Source organism: Ornithorhynchus anatinus, chromosome 13 (genome assembly GCF_004115215.2).
Source record: "Ornithorhynchus anatinus isolate Pmale09 chromosome 13, mOrnAna1.pri.v4, whole genome shotgun sequence".
NCBI classification, from domain to species: domain Eukaryota; kingdom Metazoa; phylum Chordata; class Mammalia; order Monotremata; family Ornithorhynchidae; genus Ornithorhynchus; species Ornithorhynchus anatinus.
The window spans coordinates 29,285,847-29,306,047 of record NC_041740.1 but is presented as its reverse complement, the minus strand read 5'-3'; the positions used below and the strand labels follow the sequence as shown (position 1 = coordinate 29,306,047).

General features: G+C 38.4%; 1 protein-coding gene across 1 annotated transcript in view; it reads left to right on the top strand.

Annotated features, from left to right (window-relative positions):
• The window catches only part of PCLO (piccolo presynaptic cytomatrix protein), a 288,802-nt gene that overhangs the window by 218,726 nt on the left and 49,875 nt on the right, over window positions 1-20,201 (top strand). Inside the window, exons 15-21 of the mRNA XM_029077273.2 lie at window positions 4,018-4,068; window positions 5,939-6,069; window positions 7,942-7,968; window positions 12,521-12,614; window positions 15,806-15,877; window positions 17,031-17,211; window positions 19,139-19,333. Coding sequence (XP_028933106.1) covers window positions 4,018-4,068; window positions 5,939-6,069; window positions 7,942-7,968; window positions 12,521-12,614; window positions 15,806-15,877; window positions 17,031-17,211; window positions 19,139-19,333 — 751 coding nt within the window. The remainder of the gene's footprint in view (window positions 1-4,017; window positions 4,069-5,938; window positions 6,070-7,941; window positions 7,969-12,520; window positions 12,615-15,805; window positions 15,878-17,030; window positions 17,212-19,138; window positions 19,334-20,201) is intronic.

The following is a 20,201-nucleotide window of genomic DNA, read 5'->3' as shown; positions in this document are numbered from 1 at the left end:
GCTCTTACCACTAAATCATGATACCTTCTCACTCTCCGCATCAAATAGAGACTCTTCACCTTTGGCTTCAAGGTGTTCAAAAAGTTCTCTTCTTCCTACTATGTCACTCTGATGCTTTGGAATGCTCAGGATTGTCCCATAATCCTTTCATGGCTTTCTTCTGTCCATGTGCAAGGGAGAAGTGGACACACTTTCATGTAGCCTCTAGATTACCCTAATCCAGATTCTTCTCCTTTAATGCTTTTGTTCTGTTTCCATGGAGCAAGTGAGAACACAGCAGTGAGTCTAGCATTACCAGAAATTCCCAACACAGTAATAACAACCTTCCCTGGTCTGGGTGACAAGTACCGACAAAGTACCTGCTTTTACATGAGAAAGTTTGACAAAATAAATTACATTATGCTGCACAGAAGACAATGTCATCTTAGGCCAATGCATTTCTGTATTGTAAATTGGCTCACTTGATCACCCCACTGCCTATAAATATCTCTCACGAGCATTTGTTGCCAGCCAAGATTTGTCTCTGACAAAATTCTCACTTTTTAACTCCTCGTGAGCATGGCCCTGGGCTGCTTTTGCCTCAGATTCAACTTCATTTAAAAAAGATCAAGTTCCAGAGTAAAGGCTACAGACTATCTTAGGTCTGAGGCTTCTCAGGGGAAATTTCCCCAGAGTCCATCCTCAGATCCCAAATTAGTCTTTGCCTCACATATTTTCTAATCCTACACCCATAAACAATCTGAGGTGTTAATGAGTCCTCAATTACCCACCAGCCTCAGATGTGCTTATAAAGGGCATTTAGTATTTAGAGTGGGGAGGTTATGATTTTTCATTCCACTGGGCTAATTGAAAGCCTCCATGTACACTCTGCTCCCCTCTAAGCCTGGGAGCTACAGTGGGTAAGAGGATGTACACAGTGTCCTCCATGACAACTGCAGAATATCAAAGCCTGGGGTATCTGGAGGAGTGAACTCCATATGCTACATCTCCCCACACCTGAAGGATTCCCCCCACATCTAGCAGGCTGTCCTTATGGTTGACTTCAAGGCTTTCCATCATGTCAGCCCATCTTACATTTTACTCATTTGCCCTGCAACTCTCTCTCTTCTCTTCTCCTCAGCTAGCCTTCTAATTGTACCACTGTCCTGACTCTCCTGATTCTAATGGATGGACACAGGTCACAGGGAGGGACTGGAGTTGATCTTAGGTGACGGTTTAGGATGCCCTCAAGGTTTGGGGTCCCATGATAGGACTCAGAAGTGGTGAGACTTCTGCTCCTGAGTATGAGAAAGGACAGTGAGACTGAAAGACTCTGTGTTCAGAGGACTTAGGGTGAGGTTGGAACCTGAAATGCTCCAAAAGCTGGGGGGGGGGGGGGTGGGGCAGAGGTACATGAACCTGGAACCACTTACTGGGATCCTAAAGAGAAAAGTATTAGAGCTAGGGAAAGGTGGTTTGAACTGGAATTGTTTATTGTTACCAAATGGAGATTTCTAAGATCTTTGTGTCTACCTGTGGTAGAGCTGGAGGAGAGGCTATGTGGGGAAAGCTTTCCTTGGGAGCTTCCTGTAGCCATCCCCAGAAAAGGGAGCAGTGGCTAGTTCTATATGACCCTCTCAACTTTGAGGAGATGACTGAGCTTCAGATATGATGGCAGTAATAGGAGTGGAGGGACTTGGGGTACCCTGGGCAGAAGTCACCACCCTCCCATTTCAAGATGGCAGTACCTGGAAAGCTTTAGGACCTAGCAAAGACCAACCGGTGTCTAGCCACTCCTAAAGTATTTCCAGGAGCTATTTTTGCCTGGATTTAGGACTAAGAAGCCCTGTTAACATCACAAGAGCTGACAATCCGATTATAAGGTAAGCAAAAATGGCTTGTCCATTGTGTTGTTATGCTTAATATCGAAATTTCTGGCTCTGTTTTCTCTTTTTTCCCCCTGTCTCTCATTCCAAATGAAACTTTTGCTAGTGAAGAGGTACTCTTCTTCAGAGCAGTATACCATGATAAAGAATAGATCTGACATTGCTAGTGGGCAGGTGCCTCAGCTAAAACATTGTGTGATTAAATATTTAAGTCTCTGAAACAGATCAATTAATTCATACTTTAAAATCAGTTTTTTAAATCTCAATTTATTATTCACACCATGCCTGGGAAGTAAGCTAGCATATCCACCATCCTTATATTTCATATACTCAGATGTCAGTGTCTTAATTTCTAAGAAATTGTGTAATTTAGATTCCTCTCATTTGAGGATTAACCGAGTAGTCAGTGATCCCCAAGGAAAGAGCCTGCACAAGATCCTCAAAGATGAAGACAAGTTTCAAAGATAAAGACAATATTCCATATTCTGTGGCCTACATATTTTCTAGAGGAAAGCAGAAAGCCAATTTTGGGGAAAAAAGCCACTAATTCATTCATATGCTAGCTGGCATCTTGCTGTTTTCCTCTGACGTCTTATCTCTCCTGCTAAATCGAGGCCAACAAAATGTTTCTGCTCTTCCTCGGAAGAAAATGAATTCTCATTACTGATTTTTTTTCTCCCTCTTTCCTTAATGCAAAACATCAACATGAAAAGAAATGCCTGTGAAAATGAATGCCTGTGACACCAGATTGCTATCTGTGCTACTGAAGGGGAAAATAAAACAACCAAAAAAAACCATGTTTGTATTTACTTGCGAAAGCTGAGAGGTATTTAATGTCTAATGACATAGTTCAAAGAAATGAACTAATAAATGAATATCCAACAGATATACAATATCCTTGGGCTTAAGTCTCTACCCCAAAACCAAGAACATTTCCATCTAAAATAATTTCTCTAATTATATTGTAGATAAAAAGGGAAACAATTATTATTAAAGTTGAATCAGACATATCAAATCTCTTCTCAGGGGTTGTATGTCAGCTCTTCTTATACTCCACCTCCAAACCACACCTATACTTGGTCTCATTTCAGTTGTTCACAGAACCATTACCTACACTGAGATAATTATTGAACAGTTTCTGTCAGTGTTCCTAAGATTGATGCATGACCATCTCTTCATCACCTTATATATATAAAGATTGTCCCCTGGCTGCACTGTAGCATTTTTTTTTCCTCAATATGCTTAGGGCTGTTTTTCCTTACTCTTGGTGTCATGATCTCTTTAAAGCCTCCACTCTGATCAATCAATGGTATTTACTGATTGCTATGTGAAGAGCACTATACTAAGTGGGTGGGAAAGAACAATACAAATGAATTAGCAGACATGCTTGCCAACTGTAATGAGCTTACATTCTCCAGATGGTTACTTCCCACCCAAGCTGACCTAACTTTTAATAATAATTGCGGTATTTGTGCTTACTGTGTGCCAGGCACTGTACTAACCACCAGGGTAGATAGAAGCAAAATGTGTTGGACACAGTCCCTGTCCCATATGGGGGTCATAGTCTCAATCCCCATTTTACAAATGAGGTAACTGAGGTACAGAGAAGTGAAGTGACTTGCCTAAGGTCACACTGCAGACAAGTGATGGAATCAGAATTAGAACCCATGACCTTCTGATTCCTAGGCTTGTGCTCTATCCATTATGCCATGCCATATTTGAATTTTGCCCAAGCATTTTGTGCAGACCACTGTAGTCAGTAGTTGCTCAATAAATACTACTGAATCAAGTGAGTGACTTTGTAAAGAAATTTTCTGTTTTGTTTTGGGGTGTTTTTTTTCCATGTCTTTCTATTGCCGTTTTTCATAGTTAAAAGAGAAGGTTTTAAATACTTGGCCTTAAAAAATATAGTTTTTTACTTTGAAACTTAAAATCACCTGATAATGTGAATAAAATGCAGATTTTAACAAATGTTTGGTTGAGTGGAAAATACATTTATAAAAAACTGAATCATGCTTTTGATGAGATTAATGATAAACCTTCTTTCCATAAGGGCAAGGTATGTTTTCAGGTGTCATGGAATTTCAGAAAAATGCTAAAATCTTAAATTTCCAGTGTGTTCTAGCTAATCACCTGTTTTTTGATATTGCAGCCTGCTGATGCAACAAAATCCACCACTCACCCAATTACTGGAGAAATCCAGGTATGAAAATTTAGTATAAATACATGGCCATCTCCTCAATGTCCCACTTTACTTTGTTTGCTCTCACTCTGTCTTTTTAAAGGCTTCTGTAGGTTTTTACTTGTTCAAGATGAAAATCTATTGGGCCTCTTTGAGCCTAAAAATAGCCGTGCAATCATAATATCATAGGAAGGAGATTCCAGAGAATCTTTTTTTGTTCTATTTTTGAGGTGTTATTTATGATGAAGATATCAAACATACAGTTAAAGTGCTTCCCCAGCTAACATGACCTCCCTAAACTGGATTTTGCACTGTATTTTTCCCCTGTTAGACACTTAGTACCAATTTTGAGGTGGCCCTTCCCATTGAGCCTTTTGTACTTCCACCTTCCAGGATGCTTGTTTTATATCTTGCCTTCATCTTTGGCATGTAATGATATTTTCTGCCTTCAAAGACTAATATTTTAGATATATTTTATGCAACTCAATCACACTGTGGCTATCTAAGACCTTCCCTTTACGTTTGGTATTGGGTTCTTGTACATTTTGCCTCTGATACACATCAGTGTTGGCCCTGAATTATGGCACCAGCTCCATCTCCAGTTTCTCTCGACTCTGGGGTACTCTGGAGCACCCCCAGTGATGGTATCTGAAATGCAGCAACTTCAAGGTGCATAGGGTATGTACACATATGGGACTGGTAGCATGTGACTCCAAAAACATTATTTGTGCCTGTCCAGTGCAATTCCTACTAATCTTAGCTGGCGCTGTGCAGATTTGGGTCAAAGGTAACTTTTCCACCGGAAAACAACATTTCTAAAATCAGGAATAACGATGTATATGAGGATACTCCACCATGGCAAAATATGCTGCTGAACACTTCCTATACTTGTTTTGGACCCTATTGTGCTGAATTGTGAAAAAAGGGGATTAAACAGCAGATAATCCTAGCTTTACCTAGTTGCACATACAGTTGGCATATAAAGATGCAAATGAATTCTGGGTAGAATGTTAGGTTTCCCTAGAGTTGTTATGGCCAGCTTGTTACCACTGAGCTGACTTACTTGAGAACTACATTTATATAGAAGATTTTCCCCTTAATTTTCTCATTGCCCAACTTGTAATGATAGGTTAAGCACACTCCAATCACTCTCCATTCATATTATTAATACCAAAGCTTTTCCTGTAAAGTTTATATAAGGAATCTGATTCTAGATATATTTTTGTCAACATTTGATGAATAATAAATCACACCACAAAGATGAGGAAGTATGTGGCTTCCAAAGCCAAGACTCATTATCAAAAACTATTTACTATTCTGAGATCTTATTTTATTAAAATATTACAGGGGGAGAAAGCAATGCAAACTTAATTCTGGAACCTAATTCATGGAGTTAATTTAGCCTGAAGGAATTATGCTTATATTTTGATTATTGAAGTGTTTACCTCTGGGTGCAAGAGAGTCTTGGTGGCTAGTCATTTGGAGAAAAGCATATTTCACTAGAAAAGTGAATTGATACTGTCCATTTCAAAACATTCAAAGGTGTTGGAGTATACATCATTTGCAATAGTGATTGCCATTTTCTAGTGTGTTTCCTTTTTGCAGTTAAATTATTGCATATTACAAGATTTATGTGACCATTCATCCTATTTGGCCCAGTATTTTTCAGTTCAAATGACTGGGAAGTAGAACCATTGCATCTCTGATCTCAGGTCTCCCAAAATGAAGTTTTCTCTCCAAATGAGTAAGTTGCCAGTTCAGTTAAAAAAAAAAAAATGAAAATAAGAATTCCTACGTCTATTAAGATATGCAAGATAGTTCAGACATAATTAACTTATTTAGGAGATGAAAACAACAACAAAAAATTAACCTTGCATTTTTATACTTATAGCTTCAAATAAACTATGACAAGCATCTTGGAAATCTTATCATACATATTCTTCAAGCAAGAAACCTTGTGCCCAGAGACAATAATGGTTATTCTGACCCTTTTGTCAAGGTGTATCTTCTTCCAGGGAGAGGGTAAGTGGTATGTGGGTGACCACAGATAATTTTTCATTTTCCCCAAATGCACTCATTAACAGCTTAAGGAAGCACATTTCCTGTATTTTAGAGGGAAACAAAAGATGATCTTCCTACCGGTCTGTGTTTCTGAACATATCTTCGATGTATTTTCTCCTTTCCTCATTCTATGTTGTTCCAATAAGTGCTATCTTTTTTCAATTTAAAATGTATGGCCATGGAAGCATCATGTTAATAATAATTGTGGTATTTGTTAAGCACTACTTAGCCACTGTGCTAAGAGCTGGCGTAGATACTATACAGTCAGATCAGACACAGTCTCCATTCCACTTGGGGATTACAGTCCAAGAGAGAGGAAAACAGACCTTTCTGCATTAGAAATATGAGGAAAGTAAGACACAAGAGAAGTCAAGTAATTTACCCAGGGTCACAGAGCAAGCAGAGCTGGGGTTAGAACCCAGTTCGTCTCTTTCCTAGTCCTGTGCTTTCTTTTAGGCCACACAACTTCCTAAAGTCCAAATATAAAGGGAAGTTTAATTACAGCTTTATCAGATATAAATATTTTGGTGTATTTTTTAAACCCAAGGCTGCAAATGGAAATTGTTATTGGTAGCTTTATTTGCATCCATATTTGTCTATATTCAATGTTGAAATATTTCTTTATCCTGGTCTGCCTAGGTATCTATCTATTGCTAATTTGCATCATTCATTAAAAGGCAATCAAATATGATTGATCCCAACTTCCTCAATTCTTTGAAGTTGTGATGCAGTTTTTCCACAAATTGTAATGCACTTGAGTGTATATATGGCACCAAAATTAAGGGAAATGGTGTAGCAAATTAATCAGTAATATATTTGTATAATTCTTTGCTGATTCACAAGTTAGTTAATATTCAGGTTTGGCAAATGTGGTAACAACTTTTGAGCCATAATTACCTAGATTTCCTTTCCAGAGTAAGTGTTTTTTAAAGAGTTTCAGTATTTCCTTATTAGGTGTTCATGATCTGTGGTTTGAATCAGAATTCAAGTCCTTTTTAAAAGAGCTTAAATGTGGTTAGTCAAAATCTATTGATTTTTATCTTCCATAAGTCTCTTAAAAAACTGAATGCTCAGAGTTTGTTTAAATATATTCTCAGAGAATCGTTTAAAAAGAAATTGATTTTTTTAAGTTCAGTCATAGGTCACTGCAAAGGACTAATTAAAGATACACACTTTTACTTGAAACTCTTTTTGGCACAGTCATCAAACCTTTATACAAATTTTATAAAAGAGTATGAAAAGTGATGAGTATCCTATCTAAATTGATCAAAAACTAGATGGTGTTATCCAAGCTAATATTTACTTATTATGTGTGGAAGTAAATTTGGAAACTCGGTTTATTACCTGTTTCTTTTAGGTAAGCAGAGATCAAGAGTTAAGCCTCCATAAACACAAGCATTATAAATTTTGATAAAAAAAGACAAAGTTCTGCTGCCCTGTAATTTAGCATTTCGATAAAGAGAAAAATGAAAATATGGTGCAAAGAAAGCCTAGTTAAGTAATTTGGCATTTGATGCAATAGAATTCCATTTCACAGGCTATTTTACTCTTGTTATATATGACATAGAACAAAGGACAGTATTTTGGTCTCTACTGGAGATAGATTGCTTTTAGATATTATTTGCTAATAACCAATACTCTCTTGCAGTTTTATTCCCATTCTATTGCTAATGTTTGTCTCTTTCTCTGATCCTCTTAGCTGCTCCAGTAGTTTCTCCTTACATCATTCAAATATTTTATCTTTCCTTTCTGTCTCCTCTTCTTTCCCCTTTGATTCTCCCTCTTCTTTCCGATGTTTATGTTGTTCACTGTTGCATCACTGGATCCGTGCAGCCAAGTTATGGTTGTCCAGAATGCAAGGTAAAATGCACTGTCTTTTGGTATTATGGCTTGGACTGTGTATGGAGTTAGAAGCTTCAGTGTGTGTAGATATAAAATATTATGAGGGTGTATGTTTATGATCTCTCTGGGCATGTTGAGTTATTTATCTGATTACATTTTGATAACTTGAGAATCTGTCTTAAAGATCAAAACTTCCTGCATATGATACCTTTTGGATATTTGAAGCATAGCAAATTTCCCCATAATTTAATACCTGAGATCAAGGAGCTAAAAGCCCTCTCTTGTCTCATTGAAAATATGACCCTCATAAATGTAGGTTAAATTAAAACCTCGTAGGACAAGTATATTTGAGGGTATCTTGCATAAGAGTAAATCAAAACTTTCCACGAAAAAGGATGATTCTAGTTCTCCCATATTTTGATAGTTTCTGGAGCTGCACCCAGCCCCTGATCAATCAGTGATATTTATTGAGCATCTGTAGTGTGCAGAGCACTTGGGATAATACGATATGATAGAGATTGAGAGAGATACCTGTTCTCAAGAAACTTAGAGTTTACTGCTGCCTCTTTCCAGGATCCTCAGTCCCTGGGTGGGTGCCACGTTTTTGCAGTCATTGCCAATTAAATTACTAAATCCCACATTCTTGCTAATTAACTGGCTTTCTCAGAATTTAGGGTGATAGATGATGTGGAGATTCGATGGCATGATTACTCAGTTAACGTATTGAGCACCAGCTGTGTGCTATCACCTAATAATAATTATTATATGTGTTAAGTGCTTTCTTACTGTGTGCCAAACACTGTTCTAAAGACTGGGGTAAATACAGGTTGTCAGGTTGGACACAGTCCTTGTCCCAGATGTCACAGTCTAAGTAGAAGGGATTTATTCTCCATTTTACAGATGAGGAAATTGAGGCACAGAAGATAAGCAACTTGCCCAAGGTCACACAGCAAACAATTGGAAGAGCTGGGATAAGAACCCAGGTCTGTGACTCCCAGGCCTGTGCTTTTTCCAACAGGCCTTGTTGTACCAAGCACTTGGGGGAGTACAGTAGAATTAATAGACACAGTCCCTGCCTTTACAATCTATTTTACAATCCAGTTGAGTTTACCATCTGGACAAAGAACAGCTTAAAGCCAAAACACATTTGAGGGAAATATTTTTTGTATCTGGCTTTCGCTATAACTAGACTAAGAAAATGAGTTAAAACTGAAACCCTGAAGGTTTTTAGATGAGAAAAAGGAGTCCTCTTACGCATATTCTATTCCTGTGTGAGGCAAGTATCTGCTAAAAAAAAAAAAATCAGAGTAGGTGTTTGAGGTTTCCTTCCCAGCTGCCTCTCTTAAGTGGGTAAAAAAAAAATTTCTTCCAGCCTTTTAAAGCCTTTTCTGCCTCCGTGCCTTCTGTTCAACCAATCAGCTGCTGTGCCTGCCCTGAGGCTGCCTGTCTGCCAGCTACCGTCAACTGGCACAACAAGCATCATCTTGGGCCCTTCCAAACAGAAGCCAGAATTCTGTAGTCTGAAGCAGCAACTGAGCTACAGGAATAAGCAAATAGCATCCTCCTGTTGCTGTGAAGGATGGGCTCTTAAACTACCATATAATATTTTATTTCGATAACTCTCTTACATAACAAAATAGACATGCAGTATGTTGCCCGCAGAAGCAGCAAGAAGGACTTTTTAATCCATTCCACAGGGTGTTCTTTGGTTTGGGTTTTTGCTTTTTAATTGTCACCTCTACCAATCCAGATAAGCTGTTGTCCTGAAAAAGGCTGTTTCTACTTCTCTCAGATACAAATATTTAAATTTCCCCCAAAATAGGATTACTTATTAAAACCTTTACATTTTCCAAGAGCATTTAATTTCATCCCAGTTCTTCAGCATTATAGGCAGTTACATGTGATGTGGTAATGGGTTCTCTTTTTTGAGGGTGGGGGCTGATGCTCTCTCCTCACAGAATACCAAACTGTATTTATGGCTGACAATGGAAACACTCTTTCTCCAGGTGTTGTGTCATTCCCACATACATGTTAACAGCTCCAATGTTCAGAGCCTCCCCTTTCAATTTTCCAGTAGCAGGCAGGGTTGTGTTAAAGGAATGATGGGCTTGGTTTTTCAGGAAAATTGGAACTCCACATCAAGGGTTTCTGGAAAACTATGAATGACTGAGTTGGTTGAAAAAAAGCACTTGGGTTAAAACATGAGATTTACAAGTCACATTTTATTTTATGCACTGCCCAGGCCTACTAAAAAGGAGCTATCAAAAGTGAAAAGGGACTTCCTGTTCAAAATCATTTTAAGTTATATATGAGCAACACTCATTTAGCTTTAGTAATGGAAGAACAGGTAGGAAATCCTGGATGATTCAAATCCATAGAGGCAGAAATGTATCTACTATATTGTATTCTTCCAAGCACTTAGTACAGTACTCTGCACAGAGTAGGTGCTCAATAAAGCACCTGCTGGAGAAGCAGCGTGGCTCAATGGAAAGTGCCTGGGCTTCGGAGTCAGAGGTCATGAGTTCGACTCCCGGCTCTGCCACTTGTCAGCTGTGTGACTGTGGGCAAGTCACTTCACTTCTCTGTGCCTCAGTTCCCTCATCTGTAAAATAGGGATTAAAAGTGTGTGAGCCCCACGTGGGACAACCTGATTACCCTGTATCTCCCCCAGCGCTTATAACAGTGCTCAGCACCTAGTAAGCGCTTAACAAATACCAACATTATTATAAATAACTGTTGATTGATAGGGTAGTGCAAAATTTCATTTTAGCTAATAATTAGACATGCTTCCTCCTCCAAATAGTTTTTTCATATTTAAGTAGAAAATTAGATTGGCTAGAATTATGCATCTTCATATTTTCCCTACCTTCCCTAAGTAGTGAATTAACCAAAAAAAAAAAAAAGACAGCAGAAAGTGAAGATGTAGGAGTAAAGAATTCAGATAATTGAGAGGTGACTATTTAAAATTGAGTGCTACATTAGCATGCAGTAAATCTACTGGTTTTCAAACTTGGAAGCCCTCTCAAACTGCCTGACTGTAGTGGGAGTTTTACCAGTATAAGGAGGGTGAGACTGTGGCTCTAATGAATATCAATTTTTGTACATGTTGCTATGCTATGGTACTCTATTAAAGTTCAACCTTCCATTATTTCACTCTGTTCACAAATCCTAATATACCAGTTTAATTCCTCCTCTGTATAAGCTTATTGTGAAACTTTGTGCGTCATTTACTTTTAGAATAACTGAGATATTGATACCAAAAGAATTCATTAGAATATCATCATAACAACATTTTAAAGCACTGGGGTAAATACAATATAAGCAAGTTGGACACAGATTTTACCCCACGTGAAGCTCATATAGATAAGTGATAGAAACAGGATTAGAACCCAGGTCACCTGATTCCCAGTCTGTGCCCTATCCTTCACGATCACTCTCCAAATTAACTTTTCCACTAATCTTTCAGGAAATATTTCTGACAGCAGGATGATTTTACTGTTCTAATTTTTAATTAAGGACACTCCTTACTGTGGGACCAAGCTATTTGCCCAAACCTGCTCTCATTTAGCTCAGGAATATGGCTTAGTGGCCAGAAACCAGCAGAAGGCTGCCTGATATTGGCCATGATCCAGGGTGTGTGCAATAGGAGACACAGTTCAAGACTTGAGGCGAGGTTGGCAGTGCTGAAGCTAAAGTCATGCATGCTAGTCTAGATGGAGCAGCTTGCTCTATGCTGCCACTGCATTGTATACTCTGACAATTTTGAAGTGATTCACATGACTTAATTTAAGATGACTGCTGAGAAAGCGTCTTGGCCAGTTGGAAATAGATAACAAAGGCAAGGCAAGATGACAGAGAAGGGCAGGTGGCTTTAAGTTGCTTTAAGTTCCTGATAGATGGGTAAGAAAAAGGAACAAAAAAATCATATTTTAAAATTTGCATAAAAGTCTGACACCAAAAAGTCAATTGAGGTTCTTAATGTAGCCCCCATATGAGACTTATCTGATTAAAATATGCATGCACATTATTGCCACTTCTGAGGTATGGAGAGCACATGCAACTGACATAATCTGGCATCATTCATAATAATGTATATTTAAAATTCATAATGATTATTTTCTTTCCTTCTATTCACTTAAAACCCCTGATTCTTAGTGAAAAAAGTTAGATAAATTGAATTTGTCCCAGGGGTGGAAAGCAAGATAGTCTAGACGCGATCAGAGGGCAGAAGGGTTGTGCTGTTAATTCTCAGATGTTAACAAGATTGCTAAATCATAATGAAATTAATTGAGAAGACTAACGTGATGAATGAAAGCATCAAAACTAAGCTAAGGGTTTAAAAACTTTTTTTTCTTGCTTGGAATACGAGATGGAAATGCTTGTTTGATACCACTTCTTGAATACTTTGAAGAGGAGGGCTTTGCAATGGCATGTTTCAATTGTGTGTTCAAAAAACTGGAAAGGTTCAACTATCATCACATTAGGCTCTGCAAGTCCTGAAGTTAACCTCAGGACACTGGAATTATAGTGAAGAATCCTTCAAGTAACTTTTTCTTATCTTTAAATGCAGTGCTGAATACAAAAGAAGGACAAAATATGTTCAGAAAAGCTTGAATCCTGAATGGAATCAAACAGTAATTTATAAAAACATCTCAATGGAGCAGGTATGTAATGTGAAGAGTATGATTTACACTACTTTAGACGATGAGATTGGATTTGGTCTAATTGCAAAATAAGGCGTTTTGTTCTTAAACGAGCTGGTTGATGGATAGAGCAATATTCTTTTTTTTTTTCTGGTAATAACTCAGTATTCATAGGTTCATCTCATAACATTTTTACCTTAAAATGAGTGATGCTTGGTCAGGAAGAGGATGAAAAGTGCTGTCTTTGTGATAGAAACTTAAATTTGCATGATGTTAACTTGCTGTTATTAGATTTAGAAGTATTTTTTGTTTTAAAGTATTTATTAAACACTTACTTTGTGACAGTCACTGTACTAAGCACTGGGGAAGATACGAGCTAATCAGGTTGGACACAGTCTATGCCCCCTGTGGGGCTCCCAGTCTTAATCTTCATTTTACAGATGAGATAACGAGGCACAGTCTCTGAGACTTTCAGTCCTACTACAATTAATTAGAGCTTAAAATCACCTTTATCTGCCCAGCCTCACTAGCTCTAGTATGATCTAAATATGGGAGGTACATCATATTCCTAGTTCATTTTGTCTGATGAACAACCAGTCATTAAGAACTCCTAGGCCGGGGTAGACTTCACTTCAATTACTGCTTAATTCAGAAGACAAATTTTCAATCTATTTGATGTTTGGCCCCAAATGAGTTGAATAATGTATATTAGGGGAAAAATGACACCCACTCTCAAGAGTCAGGTGTTTTTCCAACACAAAACATTGACTTGACTGTAAGCTCATTGTGGGCAGTGAAGGTGTCTGTTATATTGTTATACTGTACTCTCCCAGTGCTCTGCACACAGTAAACACACATGAATATGATTGATTGGAGTGTCTAAACCTAGGATAAGGCTTGTTTAAAAGCAAATTCGTGAGTTTCTGAACATCTTATTAGATTATAGCCAGGGCAGGAAGATTTTTAAACAATCTCTCCCCTTATTTACTGTTCCCTCCATTTGCAATTTGCTGAGAGCCACTTCCTCCATTTAATAGACACTAAACCACTCCTCAGTGCATTTCCACCAAAGAGATCAAGAAAGTTAAATGTTACTAGCATCCCCTTCTAAATGCGTCAGACATCTCCCCTTGTCTACCTGACTTCAGCAGAGTGCACACAGGTAGGAAATTCAGTAACTTCCACCTAGAGTTATAGAGGCCTGAAATCAATTTTTACCAGTTCCAGGCAAGTGACTCTCTGGGAAGATGTACCAGTCTGTCTGCAGCTTTGTTCCTCTGCTTTTTCAAGCTACGAAACCTCACATCTTGTACAATTTGCATGAACAAACAGAGAGTAATTGACAGTTTACAAGTTTGAATACATGTAAAAACTATAAATAGAAATGTAACGGGATAACTGATATTTCAGAACAGATGTTCTAATCAGCAGACATTTTGCCGCATCTTGCAGTCCACTGAGAGCAGAAAGTGTTGCACATAAAATCAGCAGGATTTCCTACATAATGGTTATTTCTTCAAAGAAGTATTTCTGGATTCTTCTGCAGACTCAATGGCCAGCAGCAATAAGTATTAAATGTTTGCTTCCAAAATACTATTAACATTTCTGGCCTGCTATCAGTTGGTTATACAATTTTTCATTTTCTTTTTAAGCAACCTGGATCAAATTACCCAGAAAATCATAATAAAAAAGTTATGTTTCAAAATGAGAAGAAAAACTTTATAATACTTCAGTTATTACTTTTACAGTGGAGCTTAATTCAACTTGAACATTAAAATAAAACAATAAACTCCCATCCGCTAGTTCTGTTGAGTGGCATTTGAAAGCCCATATGTAAGGGGAAATACAGTTCTTTGTTCATGAAAAGGGCCTAGGTTTAGGAAATTGGATTAGTGATTAGTGATGATTCTTCATTCTCCTATTATTCATTTTAGGTGAGCCCTAATTAAATAATCATACTTGGCCTACCTATTCCCCCAACAGTTACATGAGAAAGCTCTTTCACCAATGTAGGTCTGCACTTAAGGTTTCATATTTATAGTCAGATCCAAAAAGCATAAAGCCATTCCTATTTTATCCTTAATGATGACATTTATTAAGTGTTTGTGCCGGGATGAATACAAGATCATCATATCAGACACAGGCCGTGTTCCACCAGGGGTTCCGGGGCGTAAGAGTGAGGGAAAGCAGATATTTTATCCCCATTTTACAGATGAGGAAACTGAGGCACAGACAAGCTAAGTGACTTACTTCTGGTCACACAGCAGGTAAGTGGCGGGATCTCCTGACTCCCAGCCCTATGTTCTTTCCACTAAATTGTGCTGCCATTCATCTCAAGAAATCCTTATGGAGTGTTAGGTAACAGATATGTTTAAGCATTTGAGCTTGTGGTGGGGAATAGGATCTTAGTACTGATGGGTTTGGAACTTTACCTGTCAGGTGGCCAGAACTGGGAACTGATCACATCTCTCAAGGATTCTTCCAGCTGTTATTCTGTAATTATTTAACCCTTTTGGACCCTTTGAATGTTTAGGATCTCAAAGCTGAGTCTGAGCTTTATGGTCAAAAGGCATTCTAACCCATCTGCATTCATATAGGACCTGGCAGGATATGCGAGAAGGAGGACAATTGTGAGTGTATTGTAGGGTCATACTGCCCTCAAACTCACCATCCACACTTTTCAGTCATTCAATTTGTATTGGAGATAGTTTCTAGGTGCTAAATGACTGGCAATCTCTGTGATTGTCCAGTAAAAACTACTTGGCTGGGATGGTATGTGAGCAAGGCCTGACTCTTGTCTATGCACCTAATCTCTCCTCACAGAAGCTGGATGGAGCACAGCCTAAAGTACAAGGCCCAGGCCCTGTTGAGTCCCACAGCCAAGACTAAAGCAGTAGTGTGTCCATGGGTATGACTCAGGACCTGATCACTTTAGAAATCACAGTTTGCTCTCTATAATCAGGATTGAGGCAGGCTTCGAAAACTCTTTGACATTTTCATGGGAGTCTAATGTAAGCCCAACTGTCTTGCAATTCAACTTTAGCTTTGCCCAAAATGAATTTTCCGAGATCAGGGTTGTTGTGGGGAAATGAAAACTGCCATGCTGTCATAGTGAATAAGTGCTAAAGGGTGAAAATAGGGGATAACAAATCAAGACTGACAAGGAGTTTATGAGGGGATTGGAATTAATTGTATTTTGATTTAAACTATAGCTCAAGAAGAAAACTCTGGAAGTGACCGTCTGGGATTATGATAGATTCTCCTCCAATGATTTTCTTGGAGAGGTAAGTAACTCATCTTATGTGTGAAAAAATAAATGAAATATAATTTGGAATTTGTATTATGCTAACTGGTGCAACTAGGTAATTATGTGCAATTTTTAAAAAGTATACATCATGATTTCCCAGAAGTATTTTCCTTAGAAATTGATTAGATTGCTGCTTCTCCTTCATATATGCAAACCAAAGTCCTGTAAAAAGTTTTTGAAAATATTGCTATAACTACAGCTATCACTTTCAATAAAGTGAAGTGAACTTATTTTAGTTTCCAGTTATAAAGTAACCATGTAGCATATTATGATCACAATTTCCTTTTGGCCAATGTTTGGCCAAGAAAAACATTTTTCAGTAATTTTATGCTCTCTCAAGTACCAAGTACAGTTTTCTGAACTCCATTATTGTTCCTATTAATTGACACCATTTTTCATGCTTGACTTGAATCAGCATCAAATAATCACTTAGGATAGTCTAAAACTGCAAAAGGGGAAGGTGAGAGAAGGCCATTTCTCTCTCCTCTTCCTTTACCGCCTGCCATTCCCCTATACTGATTCCCAAAGGGAACATCTAGGTGTCGCATGGGGCCTAACGGCACTGGAGGTGTTAAAAATAAATAAATAAATAATTTTAAAGAAGAGATCTTAAATATGGGAAGGGGTTTGGGGGAACATAAAAGCCACTGGAACTGGATGGACAACTTCTTTGTACCTCAACAGGAAAGAAATCACGTAGGCTCCCAGGGCTGGGAAATTGACTTGCTTTTAGCATTTTCTAAGGACAGAATTAGAGTACATACAGGTTAGTGTGATTCATATCCTTTTCTTTATATCTTTGTCTTTCACATGGAATCTTGAAGCAAGACAAACTGAAAAACCACACACTAATTTTTCAAGGTTAAAAAATATTTTGCCACAGATTGAGTCTTATGCCTTGATTGTTGACGAAAAAAGTGTTAAAAGTAGGATATTCCAAATTTAATCTCACAACTGGTCTAAAGCAAATCAATCCATATCATGTTAACTGGCTTTGTAAGAGTGTTGGGAGGTGGTAAGTAGAAGGAATAATCCGTACAACAGGTGATAGACGAACACATAGGAGGCTGTAGGGAAGATGTGATTGGGTTAACAGAGGGAATGTTTAAATATTCTGTGCTATTTTCCAGGTGTTGATAGAACTGTCTAGTACTTCTCATCTTGACAACAGCCCTCGATGGTACACTCTGAAAGAGCAGACTGAAAGTATTGACCATGGAAAAGCTCATTCTAGTCAAAGCAGTCAGCAATCACCAAAGCCATCTGTCATCAAGAGCAGAAGCCATGGAATCTTTCCTGATCCATCCAAGGGTAGGAAATCTTTCAAACAGTACAGACATTGACACCTTTAGACTTATTCATTAATGAACACCTTCAATTTAATGTTTGGTTGTTTTTCTAGAAAATAAACTATTTGTCAAAAATTAGGTGACTTCACAAAGAACAAAATTTTATGATTTCTGATCCAATTATCAGGATGCGCACGTGCTTTATTCAGGTGCAGTAAAGGTATTTATTAGTCAGTGATGTATGGTCCTCTAAGACTTGAGTTAATGCCCTTGTGAAAAGACCCAAGATACACCTCAGCATGCAGTCTAGACTTTGAAAGTGAAAGACATTATTAGAAGACTTATTCTTCACTCTTATCACTCTTCTCTTTATTCAGAATATTCTAATTCACAGGTATTCTTGTACACAAAACCCAGTGCAAAAGGTGATTTAGGAAAAAGAGGAATATTCCTGGGGGAAATATACTCAAATTGCCCAATGCCATAGAGTATCTTAATGAAGAAATTAAGTTATGATACTTGGAATAATAATTGCAATATTTGTTAGCCCTGAGGTAGTTAAAATGTGATCATAACAGACACAGTCCCTGTTCTACATGGGACTCATAGTCTAATAGGGAAGCAAACAGGTATTGAATCCTTATTTTATGGATCAGGAAATTGAGTGGCACAGAAAAGTTAATAGGTTGCCCTAGTCGAAAGATCACTGGTCTGGGAGTCAGAAGACCTGAATTCTAATCCCGGATCTGTCACTTATTTGCTGTGAGATCTTGGGCAAGTCATTTAACTTCTCTGTGCCTCAGTACCTTATCTGTGAAGCAGGGATTGACCGTGAGCCCAGGTGGGACATGAACTGTGTCCACTCTTATTTGCATGTACCTATATAACCCTTGACAAATACCATGAAAAAACAAACCAAAGTAAAGTGACCTACCCAGAGTCACCAAGCCAGCATATTACAGAGCCAGAATTAGAACCCAGGTCCTCCGACTCCCAGGCTCATCACCAGACTCTGCTGCCCTTGATGCCTTGCTGCCTCCACAGTCAACATTCTCCTCTTGGACTATGAAGACAAGTGCAATTTTGAGATTGGTCACTAAAGTTTTCAAACACTTCTCCCAATTTTTGAAGCTAAAATATGACTAGACAGGAAGGAGGTTGGAGGTAGAGAGGGGAGAGAAGGTATTCAAATGCTAGTACTATGACCAAGCTCCTTTGTTCTTCTCTAGGTACAGGGGAAGACTAGGCTTCACCATTAATAGCCCTGACACTTGTGTTCATGAGAGATGGAAGGAGCAAATGTGTTCAAATTTTATAACCCCATGAGTTTACTGAGCACTTAATCACTGGACTGAAAAGGAGTTCCACAGCCCCCTTCCCCATTAAAAGTGAAAACAGAGACATCCCAATATTTCTTTTTCTTTTACCAAATGAGACAGCATTCCTGGGTTTGGGAGTGGATTTTCCATGATCCTCCTCTTATTCACTACTCTGCTGAACATTAGGCTCTCTACATTGCAGGTAGTATAAATACATGAAGACATTTATAATAGTTCTTTTTTCTCCTTGTATATCAGATCAAAGGTACTCTTCCAAGGCTTAGTACAGTACTGTGCATTATAGTAAGCATTCAATAAATACCAGTGATTGATTTCTCCTTACCCTACTCTCCCATTATGAAATTCTTCATGCCTACAACCCCAGATTTTCTCTGTTTTCAGCGTCCATAAGTCCAGTTTCTTCCACCTTTCCTCACAAAGATTTTTTCTGGGTCTTGAATCTTTTTTTCTCCCCTGCTGTATCAATAACTAAGTAAGGATTTCTTGCTTAGCAGAACAATAGCCACCCATCATCCCCATTTTAGTCAGATTCAGAGGAGCTGGAGTCCACAAAGGAGAGCATTTCCTTGACCTGAACCATATTCATGCTTAATACTTCTGTGTTACCAGACATGCAGGTACCCACCATTGAGAAGTCCCACAGTAGTCCTGGCAGCTCCAAATCCTCCTCGGAAGGCCATCTCCGCTCTCATGGACCGTCACGTAGTCAAAGCAAGACCAGCGTCACTCAGACCCACCTTGAAGACGCTGGGGCAGCCATCGCAGCCGCTGAAGCAGCGGTGCAACAACTCCGCCTGCAACCAAGTAAAAGACGCAAATAAATTCCTCAGCATGGCAGCTTAATGTTCATTTCTGTTTGCCTTTCCTTCCCTCCTTCTGTCTTTCCCCATTTGCTTTCTGTTCTTGGCACCCTACTGTCTCTATGTCTTTTGTGTAAAAAACGGTATGAATTACAAAAACTCCCTCCTATTTAGATTTTTTTTTTGCCCATCCTGCAGTGAAACTGGCTGTTTCTCCATTATTTCCACCTTCATCCAATCTGGTTCATCATGTTAGTGACTGCGTAAGTGGGATTTTCAGGGAAAGTATTATTGTGGGTCACATTAGAAATCTTAAAAATCTCATCAGCAATGGGAATGCAGTAATAAAAAACTCATGTAAGGGTCCGAGTGTGGTGTATTCCAAGGATATAAACACACACACTGAGAGCAGATAAAGATGGGAATCTGGCCTGTGCCATGCTGGAAGGTTGTACAGGAGAACACAGTTTTCAGATTAGAAGTATTTCCAATTTAAGGACCCAGGGGAAATTTAACATTTTCAGTCAATAGTTGGTAACACTAGTAAGTGTGACCAAGGTGTTTATTTGTGAAATATGGTAGCTCTCTAAACACTTATTTCCAGGTAATGACATAATGATGTTCAACATAGCCTAAACTCTATCAACAGTTGCTGACACAAAAAGTAAACATAATGTTTTATGCTACAGCTTTACAAAGTACCAAGGTTTACCTGGCATTTGCAAATAGATTAAGAAGTTAAAACCACTCAGTCAAGAATTGCTGCTCTAAGCACCAAATTCATATTTAAATAACATGGTTGGGTGAGCGTTTCATTGCTGGAAAACAGCTGTAGAGTGATGGTGTTTTTGTGTAGAATTTATTGGTGTTCC